We start from the raw sequence: 15,716 nt of genomic DNA, 5'->3' as shown, positions 1-15,716 counted from the left end.
ATGAAGTCTGAGAAGAGGTAAGCAGAGGTTCAAACCTCTTTAAAGGGGAAGAGAAGGTATATGAGTGGGTGAGAGAGGGGAAGCACAGCAGAGGGACTACACAGTAGCTTAGCTCAAAGAAGAGAGGGCCTTTGGGTAACAGCCCTGGGACTACACAGTAGTTTAGCTCAGGCGAGAGAAACAGGTTAGCACGTCATTCACAGGCCTACACGGTTGTCTCATTTTTCCAGGGTCCAGTCCTAATGTTACCTGTGGAATCAGAGGTTAGTAAGTAGTCCTCATGCTGACTACTGTTCCGACTCAGCGTCCCTCTCTGGCTGAGGGTGCCTTTCCTGCTGAGCGTGGCCTGGGAGCACGACAGAGTGGCCTTCGGCGGGGTTATATCCAAATGTAGCATGGTTTCGTCCTCTTTATCGGCTATTTTTGCACAACTGTACACCAGCGGACCCATGTCAGGATCCTCCGCCTGGCAAGGGCTGACAAATGGGTCAGCTTTATGGCAGCATATACTCGAGAATGGGTCTGCTTTGGCACAGCACATGTGTCTGTGGCAGGAGAGCTGGCTTTCCAAGTGTGCGCAATGGCAGGAGAGGCTATCGTGAAGGTTGTGCGAAGCCAGACTCTCGAGGTGAGGACTGGGACTGGGGCAGCGCAGCTGGTTGTCTGGGTGGGGGCTGTGACAAGAGAGTTGAGTGTCCAAGTGGGACGTGTGGCAGATGAGAGGGTTGTCCAGGTGCACGCTGTGGGGGCTGTCCAGGTGGGAGCTGTGCACGCTGCCGTCCATGCTGGTGGAGGTCATGTGATAAGAATAGTCCCTGAGGCAGGGCCGAGGCCGGTTGAAGGAACGAGTCTTAGACCTGTCCTTCAGGCAGCTTTGCAAGGGAAGGGTTGGCCGGAGTTCATCAGGGAGGGACTGCGGGTGAGTCGTGCTCCCTATTAAGGAAGAGGGGCTGTGAAGGGTGGCACAGCAGGTGCTCGTGTGGTTTTGGGTGGAGGGCAGAGTACCCAACTTGCAGTGTGGCAAAGGGGAGCGTAGGTGCGGGGAAAGCAGTGGTTTACCTGGGCAGGACGAGTCGACCTGGCAGTGGATTGGGTTCTGCCCATGGGATGGCGTATGGCTGTGAATTTGAGTAGGGGGATCAGTGCTCCCCGCTGGTTCTCCATTGACCTCCACCTTTGGTTTTTTGGGGCAACAGGCCCACCACCGGTGCCACACATCGTCACGTTTCGCACAGTGCTGAATCAGCAGAAAAAGCCCCAGTGTGACTGAAAATGCTCCGTATAGGCAGCTGAAGATCATGTCTAGAAAATGGCCCTGTGATATGGCCAGCGCTCCGAAAACCCAGGTGGCCAGGAAGAGGAAGAGAGTAAAGGCGGTGGCCCTCAGCTGAGCTTTGAAAGAGTGTTCGTTGGCCAGCATGGAGGCTGTGATGGCTGTGCAGCCTGTGTGATCGCCGTGCTCACCTGGTTCTCCGCTGACAGCGTGGCAATGGCCGATTTCAGTTACAGCTAGACGCTGCTGTTCTTCGGTCATGGCCTTGAGCTCATACTTGCGCTCCGGGTGCTGCTTTAGCTGCACGAATGTCCATAGAAAGTAGATGCACATTACCAAGACCAAGAAGGCAGTGGGTCCATAAAAGCCCCCAAGACTGGGCTCCCAAGCCATCCAACAGCTGCAACACAGAGACAATGATTAAACTGACAGTGTCGATACCACTCTAGGTCTAATTACAGACCTTGTGGTAATTTATAGCATTAATTAAGATACATCTCCCAGAATCAGTGACATTTGTGATTTTTACTGGCTTACTGAAAACCAAGTAAACATATTACAATCAACATCTAATTGACATCTAATTGGGCACTACCAGTACATATGATACTTACTAAGGAGCGTCATCTCTGCTACCGTAGTTGTCCAAGCTAACAGCAGCCGTAACGCCCACTATAATTAGAGGGATCCCACCACTGACCAGATAAAACCTGACAATATGAGGGTAAAATCTTTTTTATTTTGTCTAGAGATGTGAGATTTTTGTCTAGAGATATTTTCCCAAACAGCAAATACATTGCATACCAATTAAATTAAAAGAATTGCACTACTGTGAAAAGTTTGGGGTTGATTAAAAAAAAAAAAAGAATGAATAAATAAATATCCTTATTTAGGAATGAAATCAAAAGTGACAGTAAAGTCATTTATAATGTTACAAAAGATTTCTATTTCAAATAAATGTTGTTCTTCTGAATATTCTATTCAAATAATCCTGAAAAAATTATAATGGTTTCCACAAAAATATTAAGCAGCACTGCTTAATTGTGCAGAACAGTGTTCAGTATTGATATTGACAATGATAAATAATTTCTGAGCAACAAATGAGCATATAGGAATTATTTCCAAAGGATCATGTGACACTCAAGGCTAGAATAACAGCTGCTGAAAAATTAAACAATGCCATCACAGAAAATTTAAATATATTAAAATAGAAAACAATTTTAATTGTTATAATATTTTACAATGTTCCTGTTTTACTGTACTTTTGATTAATAAATACAGCTTTGGTGAGCATAAAAGACTTTAAAAAAACAAAGAACAAATCTTACTGACCCCAAACCTTTGAATGGTAGTGTACATATATTGTATCTATCAACTCAACTCTTTAATGAAACAAACTCTGTATTCAATAAGAGCCACAATTAAATCAGAATTCTCAAACTTTAGTAAATTCATAGTCTTCATGCTGTGTACCTGAAGATGGTGGCTTTAGGGCGTGGTTGGTTGGGAGGGTCCCTGTCCTGAGGTATGGGTGGAGCCTTGCACACCTCCTTGCAAATATTCCTGGCAGTGAAGAGCAGCCATAGCATGCTAGAGAGGGAGGAGTAGTGCAAGATAATGCCAACCTGTCAATGAACAAGATGAAACATTAAACACTGAAAGCTTACTCGTAGAGAGTCGACTGGCACAGAAAACTAAAGCAGCAGTGTGTGTGTGTGTCTGTTTGAGGAAGGATGCACTGAGGGGAGTTTGAGGTAATCCTCCTCAGACAGCGGTCATGCTGTTGTCCTCTTTGCTCCAATGCGCATACTGCATCCAACTGACCCATCCATTCATTCATATAGGATATATATGACGTTTATATGGGCACTGAATGTAAACTATGTGATGTGACTGTCTGCCATGCTTTTTAAAAAGCTGTGTGTAAATGTGTAATAAGTGAACGTGAAATTATTATTTTTTGTTTATATCTAGGAAAATGCAAATACTCTATAAATAAATGTAAGGGCAAACTCACATAAATATAATGAGAAACCACATAATTAGAATTAGGACCACATAACTTGACACAGCAGTTAAGGGCCAAATACTTCATACAGGTCTCAAAATCAACTTTTCAAACAGCAAACATTCACACTCATCAAAACACACTGACCCTAAAAACACTAAAACCTATTAGCAGTACAAGACTGTTACAGATTCAAACTACTATCACTCAAAAGTTAAGAGTTGAATGCATCCATGTTGAATAAAAGTATTGAATTCTTTGAAAACAAAAATCCTACTGACCCCAAACCTGTCAACGGTAGTGTATCTTGTATTTCAGGGATTTTATTTTTTTTGTTTATTTTTTTACACAGAAAGCAGCACTGGTATGCATATGGTATATACCACAAATTCTCAAAACTCACAAAGAACAAAGTGTGCTTTTATTATGGTTGCAAATGTTTCTTTTAACATTAATCATTATACATATTTTGTGACATAATGAGAACATTTGATCACAAAAATATTAAGATTCAGATCTAATTTAGCTGCATCTGTCATGGTATGACTCGTGCCTCCCTCCCTCTGATGCCCACCACTTGGGCATGGGCCCATGCCTGCTTGTTTGAGAGGGCACTGTACTGCACAACAAAATAAAGCATCTACATTTATCCAGAAAATACATTCATTGCCACACATACACAATTAGAACAGCTATGGAGACAATTCTTATCATATCGGCATCATTTGGCCACAAGTGCTCCTCTGTATCACACTGTTTGTCCAACTCTGGCTATACACCTAGGGAAGAAACGCATGGCAGTGCTAAAATACCACATTGTCCCATTCAGTTGGCCAAATGCTGGCCAAATGCTGGCATATTTCTCTTCATTTGCTCTCTGTCCTCACCTGGCACATGCCTTCATTTGACATCATCCAGCAATGAAACACTATATTTTCTATCGTGCGACTTAACTGCAGTTTCCTTCAATCAAATTTCCTCTATCAGTCATTTTTTACAACAGTTACAGTACTGAACCTGACCTATTTTCAAGAATGTAACTCCTTTTTAAACACCAATTCAATTCCTTCATTTAATTTAAGCAATTTGTAGCAAACAGGACACATTTAAAAATTTTATTTGAAGAAAGTAGAATTAAAATGAACTGAAATTGAAGAAATATTTCTCCACCTTTTTCCTATGCCCCATGATGCTTTGCATGAATTATGGTAGTAACTTCCATTACACTGTAAACAATCAGCAAAAGGTTCGCTCTATGAACGCAATAAGCATTTTTAAATACTGGGTACAATGAGGTGACATTATTCTACACACCATCGATCAAGGAAATTTAAAAGTGTACAAAACATTAACAAATTACTTTCAACATATCATGAATAACTCCAAAAGCTTGATTATTCCAGTCAACAATATCATACACCTTTTAAATATCACTATAGTTATATGTCTATGTTATGTAAAATGTGTTGCTTTAATCAAAATTGCTCATTAATAATAACAATGAGTGAGAATATTTCAAAGAAATTTCTGTTCATTTAACAGATAACAAATATTGTATTTACCAGATTAGAAGTGAAAAGAGGAGGCAATTACATTTTAAAGAATCAGTGTGAAAACAAACCTGAAAAGAGATGTGAAGATTTCACGGAAATAAGAAATGAGGAAAATAATGCAGAGGACTGAAAAGTTTTAACAGAGATATACTTGTTATACCATTGTAATTCTTGTAATACATATTAAAATACCAATAGCAACCTTATGATTTTAAATTATTCATTTCAGTCATTTTGAGTGGAACATCCCCATACTCCCCTACCCATAGTCTCACTATAAAAAGGTGGATAAATGAAATTAACTACAAAAGCAAAGTCTGTCACAAATGAACAAACAAACAAGATCGATTGATATTCACAATTCTATTTCTAATATGGTTATGTTATAATTTGATATATTTTAACAAATGTCATTTTTCTTTTAATTCTTTATTAGTGTGAAAGTGGACAAATATGACAGTATTGCATGCAGTATTTTACCTTCACCGCACCGGTGTATATATACTGTGTTTAGGCTGCATCTCAGATTTATGCTCATTATGCCTCCAATCATAAATCTGATGCTTTTAATTCTTAAGCTTCACTGCCAGTGAATCAACTGCTATCATTAACTAAAATATGTTTAATAAGCGTGCAGCTATAAACATAATCAAATTAATCTAACTCACTGGTCCAGGCTGGAAATGGTCTTTGATGAAAGAATAAGTGCTACACTTTGAAAGGCCATGGCAATCCTAGAACCCCAGTGCATTAGTCTCTCAACACTGGGCAGCCGTGCCAAACAAAGCCCTCTGTGCCTTAGTAAATGGCGACCATGCCAATTCAGGAGTCAAAGAGGCCATATGCTAGTGACTCTGAGCTGAGAGCCACAGACACAGGGCATGAATAATGTGGTTCACTCAGGCCAAAGAAACAGGGTAGAGAACTGGGAGACTTACCACTTGACAGATCACAGGGTACTTGATCTGGTTGATGCCTCCTGCAAACACCCCAAACGTCATGGCAGTGTGGAAGAGGAAGTTGAGGAGCATGTGCCATCCTTTCCTGCTGATTCGGATTATGCTGCAGAGACACACAAACACACACACACACACTCATATCAGATGAAGAAACAGTTACGCCATGAGTAATATATAAACAGCTTACAACTAAAGGGAACAAGTAACTGCCTTTGAAGCAAAATGCTATGACTAAAGAATCTTTTTCACCCGTCTGCAAAGTGTCTCGAAGTAGAGCGGCTCACTAAATTTGGCATTGTCCCTCTAAGGTTAGAAGTGGCCCCTTCTCCACAGAGCAAGCATTACTCACTGGAAATATCTGTGACAGTCAGGGGTGATGATACTATAAATATTGGCGGTCTGACTCAGGATCACAGCACTATGGTGGCAGTCTGTCCCAAAAACATTCCCGACTGTGACCTTCCAGTGTTAGTACTGGTGTTACAAATAGCATGTTTTGAGTAGAGGAAAACTGAAAACTATTTAACTGTAAACGGTTTAACAATGCAAAAGGTAGCATGGAAAATACAACATTTCACTAGATTTCATTACTCATTAACACTAAATGTCATTGCTGAAATTCGGCTGCAGAATTAAACTGGACCAAAACAAATATATTATATTATGCAAATATCTATAACGCCTATAGGTATTTATTGACTGATGTTTATTTGACTGTGAATTCATTTCAAACTAATTTCTGCTTAAAATTAGGATTCTTAATTTATCCATTTATACCAAAGCAATGATTTTCATACTGTGTCCAACATGAAGCTTTTGAGTTTTTACACACATTTCACACAAAACCACACTTGTCTAGTAACCAAAGTCTTTAAGGACAGTCTAATAAGCATCCCAAAATGATTTATTATATTATTATGATGTTAGAATGATTTCTGAAAGATAATGTGACACTGAAGACTGGAGTAATGGCAGCTGAAAATTCATTTTGCCATCACAGGAAACAACTAAATATTTTAAATATACCCAAACAAACAGCAGTTATTTAAAATTGTAATAATATTTCAAAATATTACTGGTTTTATTGGATTTTTGATGAAACAAAAACAGCCTTGTTGAGCATAAATGACTTCTGTCAAAAAAGTCTTACCGACCCCAAGTAGTATATATGATATAACACTGGCCAGAATTTCAGTATCAGTACATCCTTAACTCTAATAAACTAATCACAAACCACAGAGCTTATTTTTCAAATCCATACTGTATTTAATCATTTAGGCCACTGGTGCAGCTTAATTGCAATAAAGCACATACCTGTGGTGTACAATGTATGTTATGATAGAAATCAGCAGGCAGAGCAGCATCACTGCAGTGCAGGCGTACACCACTGGGTGCAAATAATCCCCTGGATATGGAGGAAAGGACAGCACCCTCTGTAAATCCTGTCAATAAAGTCAGAATAAAAACATGAGAAAAAAAGACGTAAAATGATAAAAACACACCAGTCTTTATTGTATATATGCATTTGCCTAATAGCATCAGTCTGCTAATTTGCTTCTTTGTGATTTTATCATTATCATTCATACTGCTATTCTCCATCTTAGCCTCTAACATTTGCAGTCTCTTATTGGTAAAGTATGTGTGGCAGTACAGATGCACAACATGAGTAAAGCTGCTGGATTTAAGAAACTGACCATTAAGACAGTCTTATCTGTCTAAATAAAAGAAAAAGGGAGAGTTGGAGGAGGAGACAGGAAGAAAGAGAAACAATCCAAGAAGGGAGCGCTGTCCCTGTGAGCCAAAGACTACACCCCCCATACGCATCAATCTCTTTCAGCATGTCTATTTTATCACCCAGCCCGAAGAGCCCCTTTGTTGTGTGCCTGAAGGGCTCCTTCCCCTCTGTAAAGCTGCACCACAGATGTACATGCATGTCTTTACACTCCAAAAGACTGAATACGCTCTACGCTCCTCATTACAACAGCCAATTTCCCTTAGTCTCCATTTTTAAATGTGTGACAAATATGCAGACCTCATTTAACACTTCTTTCAATATCTGGAGTGCAGCGAAGCCTAAAAAAAGTCAGCACAATACTATTATGCACAAATTAAACGACAGCTTACATATAAACGAAAAAGCAACATACATGTTAAAATGATCATACAACGAAAAGTAAACGTAACCCTAAAATCCTGGTTATATTATGATTTAGCCTCACAGTGTGTTTTTGCACTTGGGCCCATTATGCCCTGTCTCCCAGAGTGTGTGTCTGCTTCAATTCAAGGTGAGATCAGCACAATTGCTGCCCATTAATCAGTTTCCCATAAAGCATCACTCAGCGTCACATTATTGATCCTTTGACCTCAGTTCTTCAGCAAAGATAGCGTACCTTTAATTCCCTTAGACATCGAACCACTGTTGCACTGAAAGTTAATGCTGATTAATATCAATTCCTTTAGTGCCCCAAAGCAGAGGAAGTCATTTCAAACAGTGTTCCCATAAAATGGCTATTAATGGCTTTGGGGTACGCTACAGTCAGAGTTTTACTAAATAAAGAAGAAAAATCTAATCAGTGTCGCCTCACTACAGGAATGATCTGAATTTCACTCTGTAGTGTAGGCCTACGTAAAAGCAGTGTTTGTCACTCTTTTAGGATTTTTATTTGAGATCAGCAGCGCCATCCAAAGCTCTTGAAGGTAAACCATTCACTTGTACGAAATCTCAAAATATCAGGCCAAAATACAATCTTCCATTAGGGTTGGGTAAAAATAAACGGATGTCTGTGGTGATTACACACATGCCCTCCATTGCTCATCCACCCATCCATGGCAGTTTGATGAGATTGTTCCCACTCCTCAAGCTCTGTGATCAACCACCCCTTTCACTGACAATAACCTGTTTTTTTCCCAGACAAAACTTGCTTAAAAACTATATATATTATCATTCAAAGGTTTGTGGTCTGTCACTGTCAAGTTTTTTTGAAGTTTCTTAAGCTTACCAAGTCATGTATTTGATCAAAACACAGTAAAACACAGGAATATTGTGAAATATTATTACAAATTAAAAACACCTGTTTTTTATGTTTTAAAAAATGTAAATGTCATTACTACAGTCTTCAGTACCAACTGATTCTTCAGAAATCCTTCATCTTACTGGTTTAGAGCTCAAGAAACAATTCTTACTATTATCAGTGTTAAAAACAGTTACTTTGCTTATTATTTTTTACCAGAATTCTTCGACGAATGGAAAGATGAATAAATGTAATGCACCTAGCTGAATGAAAGTATTAATTTATTTAAACATGTTTAAACTGTAGTGTATATCTATCTATGTGTAGTATCTATCTATGTACCAGTATGCATAACATAATTTAAATGAATAACATGGCTAGAGACGCTAATCTCACTTCTATTTTCCAGCTTGGTCTTATCCAATCAATATATGTATCAATCAATTTATCTATCTGCCTAACACCTACCTAATCATATTCAGGACATAAGCATTGGAACATCCATATATTTACAGATTCATTTAATTGAATCCCTTGACTGGACCTGCTATCATCAGGTCTTACCCAATCAGCAAGCAAGTAGAAAAAAGAATAAAAAGTGAGCTCTAAAGAGATGCCATTTCAGGTCTCAGCCAATGAGCATACAGAGAGGAAGAGGATCATCGCTGGCTCAGTAGGACCTGCTATCATTCTGTGCACTCATCCTCTTTCTTCAAGGGGCAGTCGTGGCCTAATGGATAGAGAGCTGGACTTGTAACCTGAAGGTTGTGGGTTCTAGTCTGAGGTCCGGCAGTGGTTGTAGGTGGGGGGAGTGAATAGCCAACACTCTCTCCACCCTCAATACCACGACTGAGGTGAGACCCTTGAGCAAGGCACCAATCCCCAACTGCTCCCCGGGTGCCGCATGGCTGCCCTCTGCTCTGGGTTTATGTTCACTACTGTGTGTACACTTGGATGGGTTAAATGCAGAGCACAAATTCCGAGTACGGGTCACCATACTTGGCCACACACCACTTCCCTTTCCCTTTTTAAGTAGTAACATTCCAGACCAGTTGGGACCACATTTTGGAGGCAGATATGTAAATGCAATCACAATATCACAGACTTGCAAAAAGAAACCTAAACATACTACGCAAATGCAAGAACAGATAAAACATGACTTCTAAAATCATTTTTAAAATGTGTGCCACTGAGAGACAAATTGTAGGGAGTTTTGAGATGGTGATCATATGAAAACTGACAGATCCAATTCTGAAGCAAATGGAGGCAGTGAAACAATAGGAAAGGACCGGCTGCTGTCATTAAGACACCATGCTTTCTCACTCAGACAGGCTGTGCTTGGATGATTAGCAAATTAGCATAGGCCTATGGCCCTTAAATTGATTAGGGTAAATTGTATATTCATGGGCCAATGTGATTGACACTTTTCTTGCAGTCGTATGAGGAAAGTGACATTTAATGAGAAATTTAAATTGATTGATCAATACAGTGCATTTAATGCATTCTATAAAGCTAAAACCATTCAATCTCATAAAACCCATTAATATTATGTTATAAAATCTGGCGTGACTTCTCCATATTTAGGTCTTTGATGCATCTTGAGCATTAAGAGTGTTCTTGGCTTCTCCTTCTGTGTGCCTCAGTGAGCATGCTTATCTTGGAGACAAAACTTGGTCAATCAGACTGCTCCAGTGCACAGACTCATCTCTCCAACAGAATATGACTGTTTGGGTTTGTTGCAGGCGTATATTCATAAACATATAGCAACTATGCACACTCGCATTTACACGCATACATGCACAAATGTTGCAAACATACATTGTGCAATATATAAAAGTCATGTGCATGTGTATCCAGAAGGCCTACAGGCTTGCATGCACACATGCTCTCTTTTTTCCTACTCTCTCTTACACACAGCGCAAAACAAAAAGCAGTAAAACACTCATTATGTAACAACCATCTTTGTTTTCTTTCTACAAATACTGTTTAATATTCAAGATTTCGCTTCCGTAGAAAACAACTAAAATGAATTACCATATGATCTATAATTAAACTGACTTCAGTATGCAATTCAATTTCCCTCTGCAATGTTGGTGGTAGGGACCTATGATCTTCACTGTAATCCTTGTGGAAAGTGTGCACTTGTGTGCGGTTTAAAAGAGCTGCTCTGCACATCCCTTGCACTTTCATGTCCTCTGTAATCTGAAAAAGCTCTTTTGCAAGGTCTAATGGATAATGTGGCGCTCAGGAGAACATACTTTGCATTTTTACACGGCTCTCTGGAAAACTCGATTCTGATTGGTCATTCGCAGCATTCAGATAATTTTGTACACAGGCAATGCTGTACAACTGACCGCTCATCCACACTATCTCTGTTTCCTATTTAACTTGTGTTCTTTCTCTCCAAAGTCTCTACAAGAAGGCTAATGAAATAATCAATATTTAATGTCCATTTATTTATTTATATCTATCAATATTTAAATATTTTCAGGTTGATCCTAGTCACTTAATTTCCAAAACTGTAGAAGCTAAGGCACTACATAGACACAAAGAAGACCTTGAATAAATAGAAGAAACAACTTGTTGCTGACTACATTTAAAAGCCTTTTGAGATCTATAGATGTATCTTTAGATGGTAGAGGAGGTAGGAAAATGTCCCCAGCAACCAAATCGGAAGTGTCCCGACCAATATTTGGTCCCAAACTACTGATGAGTACCAGTGAGACCTTAATACTTCTTTAAGGTCTCACTGGTGTCACTGTAGAGACATTTTAACTTCCCTAAAGCCACGTCTGTCCATGAGCTGGTTAAGCTGAATACGTCTTGCCTTAAGTACCAAACGTTGTGAGTTCAAATCCGGCTTGAATTACCTTTTTCTTTTTTTTATTAAAGGGACCCTATTATGCTTATTTAGGTTCATAGTTTTATTCAGGGGGGCTACTAGAATTGGTTTACATGATTTAATGTTCAAAAAACTTTTTTTTTTTTTAAATTTACATTGCTGCAGTACCTGTTTTCATCCACTTTCTGAACAGTCTGTTTTAGTTTTGTTTTCTTTAAAGCCCGCCTTCCGAAATGCCCAGTCTGCTCAGATTGGTCAACCGGCCCCATTCTGTTGTGATTGGTCTATTGGAAAACCATAATCAGCAAGTACAAAGTATAAAGTAGTCAGTAGATGGACATAATGACGTACCTATGTTACGGAAATAATGTGAGAACTACAAATGAGGCATTTAAGGCAGTGTTTAATGACAAACATGTAAAAGTGTTTAATGACAGGCGGATGGTTAAAAAAAAAAAAAAAAACTCAGTATGCAGCTGTCATATATAATATTTTGGGGCTGAGAAAAGTACACAAAATGAGTCTTGAGATAAGAAGGAATAAATGTTATTTTCTCTATATCACCAGATGTACATCCACGCAATTGCATTTCTCAGCATCAATACTCTGATCAAGGTCCTGTGATTCACTGTTTTAATAGCTTGTTTGTTTACAAAGATTATAATCTTATCTTAATCTTTTCCTCTGCCTCCTTGCAATATGTCCCTGTTTTCAAAGCAAACCCACGCCCTTGCTAGAATCTATGTTCTTAAATTATTAGACTAACACTGTCACTGACTGTTGGACTAGTTGGTTCGGGTCTCTGTCCTTGGTGCTTAAAACAGATAAAGCGCTAAAGGCACTCTCCATGGTGCTGCTGTGATTTTACGTGCCTTTTCTGTACGGTGGAAAGGGGGGTTGGGTTTGCCTGGTTGGCTGATACCGGTGACCTGATTGGCTGGATATCTGAAAAGAGGAAGCGGCGACAGCCGACATCATACAGCTAATGCAGACGTCATAACGCACACAATTAAAACCTCTATCCACGTCATACAGCCGCGAGTATACTTTGGTGCTGTCATAGAAAAAAAACACTGTGCAATTGGAAAACAAAGTAAAATCGCCTTTGCCTCAGGGATAACCAAGGCCACTGCCCCTTGTGATGATTAGCTGACAATGACAATTGATATTCATTGCACGCGCTCTCCAGCTTCCAGAGCCACCAGTGCGGTTACCCTCTGACTAAATCCCTTCTACACAATCTCTACCGTTTTAAGAGATTCAAAGACAGTGCATCGACTATACGTAATTGAATCAAGTTAATTTAACATTGTTGCGATATTGAGCAAGCGCCTGGCGCTGCAACAAATGGACCCTCTTTCTCTACCGCTGAGAAAATACAACGATAATCTATGGTGCGATGCCATTGTGAGGCATCGCTTTAATTTCGTACATCACATCGGAGATCAATGCTAATGCCCACCGTAAACGCCCGTTTGTTTGGGAGAAGCTCGCAATTGACTGGTATTGGTACTACAATGCCAAAAAACAAAAAAGAAGCTGATTTATATCATGACCGAAAGTTTTTGTGTGTGGATTACATAGGAAGAGAGACCAAAGTTTTATCTTGTAACATGAACTGTCCTAAATTGTAATTAAAAATATAAATGAGATACTTTAAATCACTCACCATCAGATCTGCAAAGTTAGGGTCCAGCTTTAGTGCAGTAGTACCAAGTATCACAGTCGGTTATGATGTGGTCATCTGGCGCGTGGCCCTTGTGCACGCGGAGAGAGGCGCTGAGGGGGGGTCATTCTCCAGCAGCAGAGGCTGCAGAACATCCGAGAAAAAAGCAAAAAACAAAGCGAACATCACCATAAACCGTTTCCTCGTTAAAAGTCAGCTCAGGATTGACGAATTTAAGTCATTTGCGGCGATTTCCGTCGGGCACGTGCGCATTTGCCGTGACGCAAATCTTTAGAAATATCACTCGTGAAATGTTAAAGCACGTGCATTCGAGAAAAAACAACAGTGCGACCTCTTCACAACGTAGGCAGTGTAAAGATGGTTTTAAAATAGTCTTACTGTCATTGGAGAGCCCTAACAACGGTTTAACACCCTCATGTCTCCAAAATTGTAATGCTATGACGAGCAAACAAAGCCAACACCCCTTATACCAAAATGGCACACTCAAGACTTTATCAGAAAATGTTTTAAAATGAACGCAAGAGCATGAATGTATGAGCTACCCTATTTTGTGAATATCACTTACCATATCAGAAAGAGATATAGGCTACTATTTAGACGTAAAATTTTGCCTACCTCATATACCCTTACCTATTTTTAAGAGAGCAACTGGTGTTGTACCCCATCTTTACGTCCTATTATCTGATAGACTTGACGAGCGTGAGCGCATGTAATATACTCCATCTCTAAGGAAGACAAACATCAGGTCTTGGGATTTGAACAGAGAAACGTAGAACCGGTTCCATTTTTCAAACAAAATAGCGGCACCAAATTATTTACTTGACGTTCGATTCTCGAATCTTCATGATGCGGAAGGAACACCGTGGTGAAATACTCCCGTACTACCATGCACCGCAACACCGCCAATGAATCACAGCGTGAGATACACAGCGCGACCAGTGTTTAACGAATGACTCTTATGAGCCGATTCTTTTAGTGAATCAAAACACATTTGAACCATTGAGCTGTTACTGAATTTATGGCTCACTTACTGACCAGCAAGTTATTACTTTCGTCATGTCCGGCTCAAAATAAACTGTTAGTAATAAACATTCTCAGTGGGAAAATGCTCAAAAAGTTGACCAGTGTATCATCAGCCTTGGTGTTATTGGACGGTTTGTGATAGCCTACTGGCATTGTTCAAATTATTACATCTGTAAAAACAAATAAATAAATTGTTACCACGTTTAGTGGGCTTATTTATTTGTTAAACCCTACAAGTGTATGAAAATTAATTTATAAATATTTGTGAAGAGACCTGCATTAATTGTATGAAATGCAATTTTTATTTGTTATATGTTTCTGTAGACATCTTTGGCAACATAATGGTGGCCATAAATTCAGTTAGAAATCCATTTCTATTTCCCCCACCTTATATTTCTTCCTCAAAAGTACTAAAATAAATAGGTAATTGAACCGTTAAGGAGCTCGAGTCACATCGGATGATGGCTCCTATAAAAGCATGCCATGAGGAGGAAGAAAAGTAAAACAGTTTCTCAGAAATATCGTGGGTTGGATTTTTGGAAAATTTCTTCTTCTCCCTAATAAGACGTCTGACACGTTTTCACTTTAGCGTGGGATCTACCAATCTGTAGACGAGAATGTGTGTGAAAGCTGAATATCATGTCTCTCGTGAGAGGAGCTGTTGAGCGCGCGCGGTTGAAGTTACCCACTGCAGAGGTGGAAATGGTTGTAACCTTCTGAGCTCACGGGCACATCACCGCTGCAGCACCGACTTAAAGAGACAAACTACCAGGTTTTACCCTTCGCAAGCAGCGCGTTTTGGAGAATCACTTCGGGAGGTTTCACTCCACAAAAGATTTCTATTTGCCTTTGTCTGCGTGTTTGCATATGTGTGCATATGAATGAAAGAGAGTTTTAAGTTAATTTTAGGGCAATTTATGTTAAATGTGTACTTAGCAATGTCCTGCTAATTAAAAAAAAAAAAATTATAGGCTGACGTTTATATTGACGAGTAAGTTAGGCTACTTACACTCTGTCTGAAATCGCATACAGTCTAGAACAGGGTTCTTCATTTAATTTTCGCTGAGGGCCGAATTCTGCCAACAATGCCAAGCCAAGGGCCACTGACCTATATATATATTAATGTCATTGTGTTGTGAACTTATGTTTACTTTTTTTTTAATTGCGTTGTGTTGTGGCTTAATGTCATTGTGTTGTGAGCTTGTTTGCTTTTTTTAATTGCGTTGTGTTGTGCATTACTGGGCCACCGTACCCATCCCTATCATCTATTTTGATGCTGTAGACAGCATCACTGATTATAATAATAAGTTCTATTGTATTTTGTTGCGTCCGGTGTAGACACGATGTAAGTTAATGTCGC

The 15,716-nt window shown here is 39.4% G+C and overlaps 1 protein-coding gene across 1 annotated transcript; it reads right to left on the bottom strand.

The window, feature by feature from the left end:
* Nucleotides 1–205: 205 nt before the first annotated feature.
* LOC306858146 (adhesion G protein-coupled receptor A1-like) lies at nucleotides 206–13,998 on the bottom strand (the record flags this gene model as incomplete). The annotated part of the gene is made up of 7 exons (XM_079398545.1): nucleotides 206–1,673; nucleotides 1,888–1,983; nucleotides 2,747–2,898; nucleotides 5,773–5,896; nucleotides 7,108–7,235; nucleotides 12,489–12,591; nucleotides 13,994–13,998. The coding sequence occupies 7 exons, from the start codon at nucleotides 13,996–13,998 to the stop codon at nucleotides 206–208; spliced, it is 2,076 nt and encodes a 691-aa protein (XP_079254671.1).
* Between the last annotated feature and the right edge of the window lie 1,718 nt (nucleotides 13,999–15,716).

The sequence above is a fragment of the Barbus barbus genome (genome assembly GCF_936440315.1).
Source record: "Barbus barbus genome assembly, chromosome: 38".
NCBI lineage: Eukaryota > Metazoa > Chordata > Actinopteri > Cypriniformes > Cyprinidae > Barbus > Barbus barbus.
The sequence above is the reverse complement of the archived record's forward strand: the minus strand, read 5'-3'. Positions and strand labels throughout refer to the sequence as shown.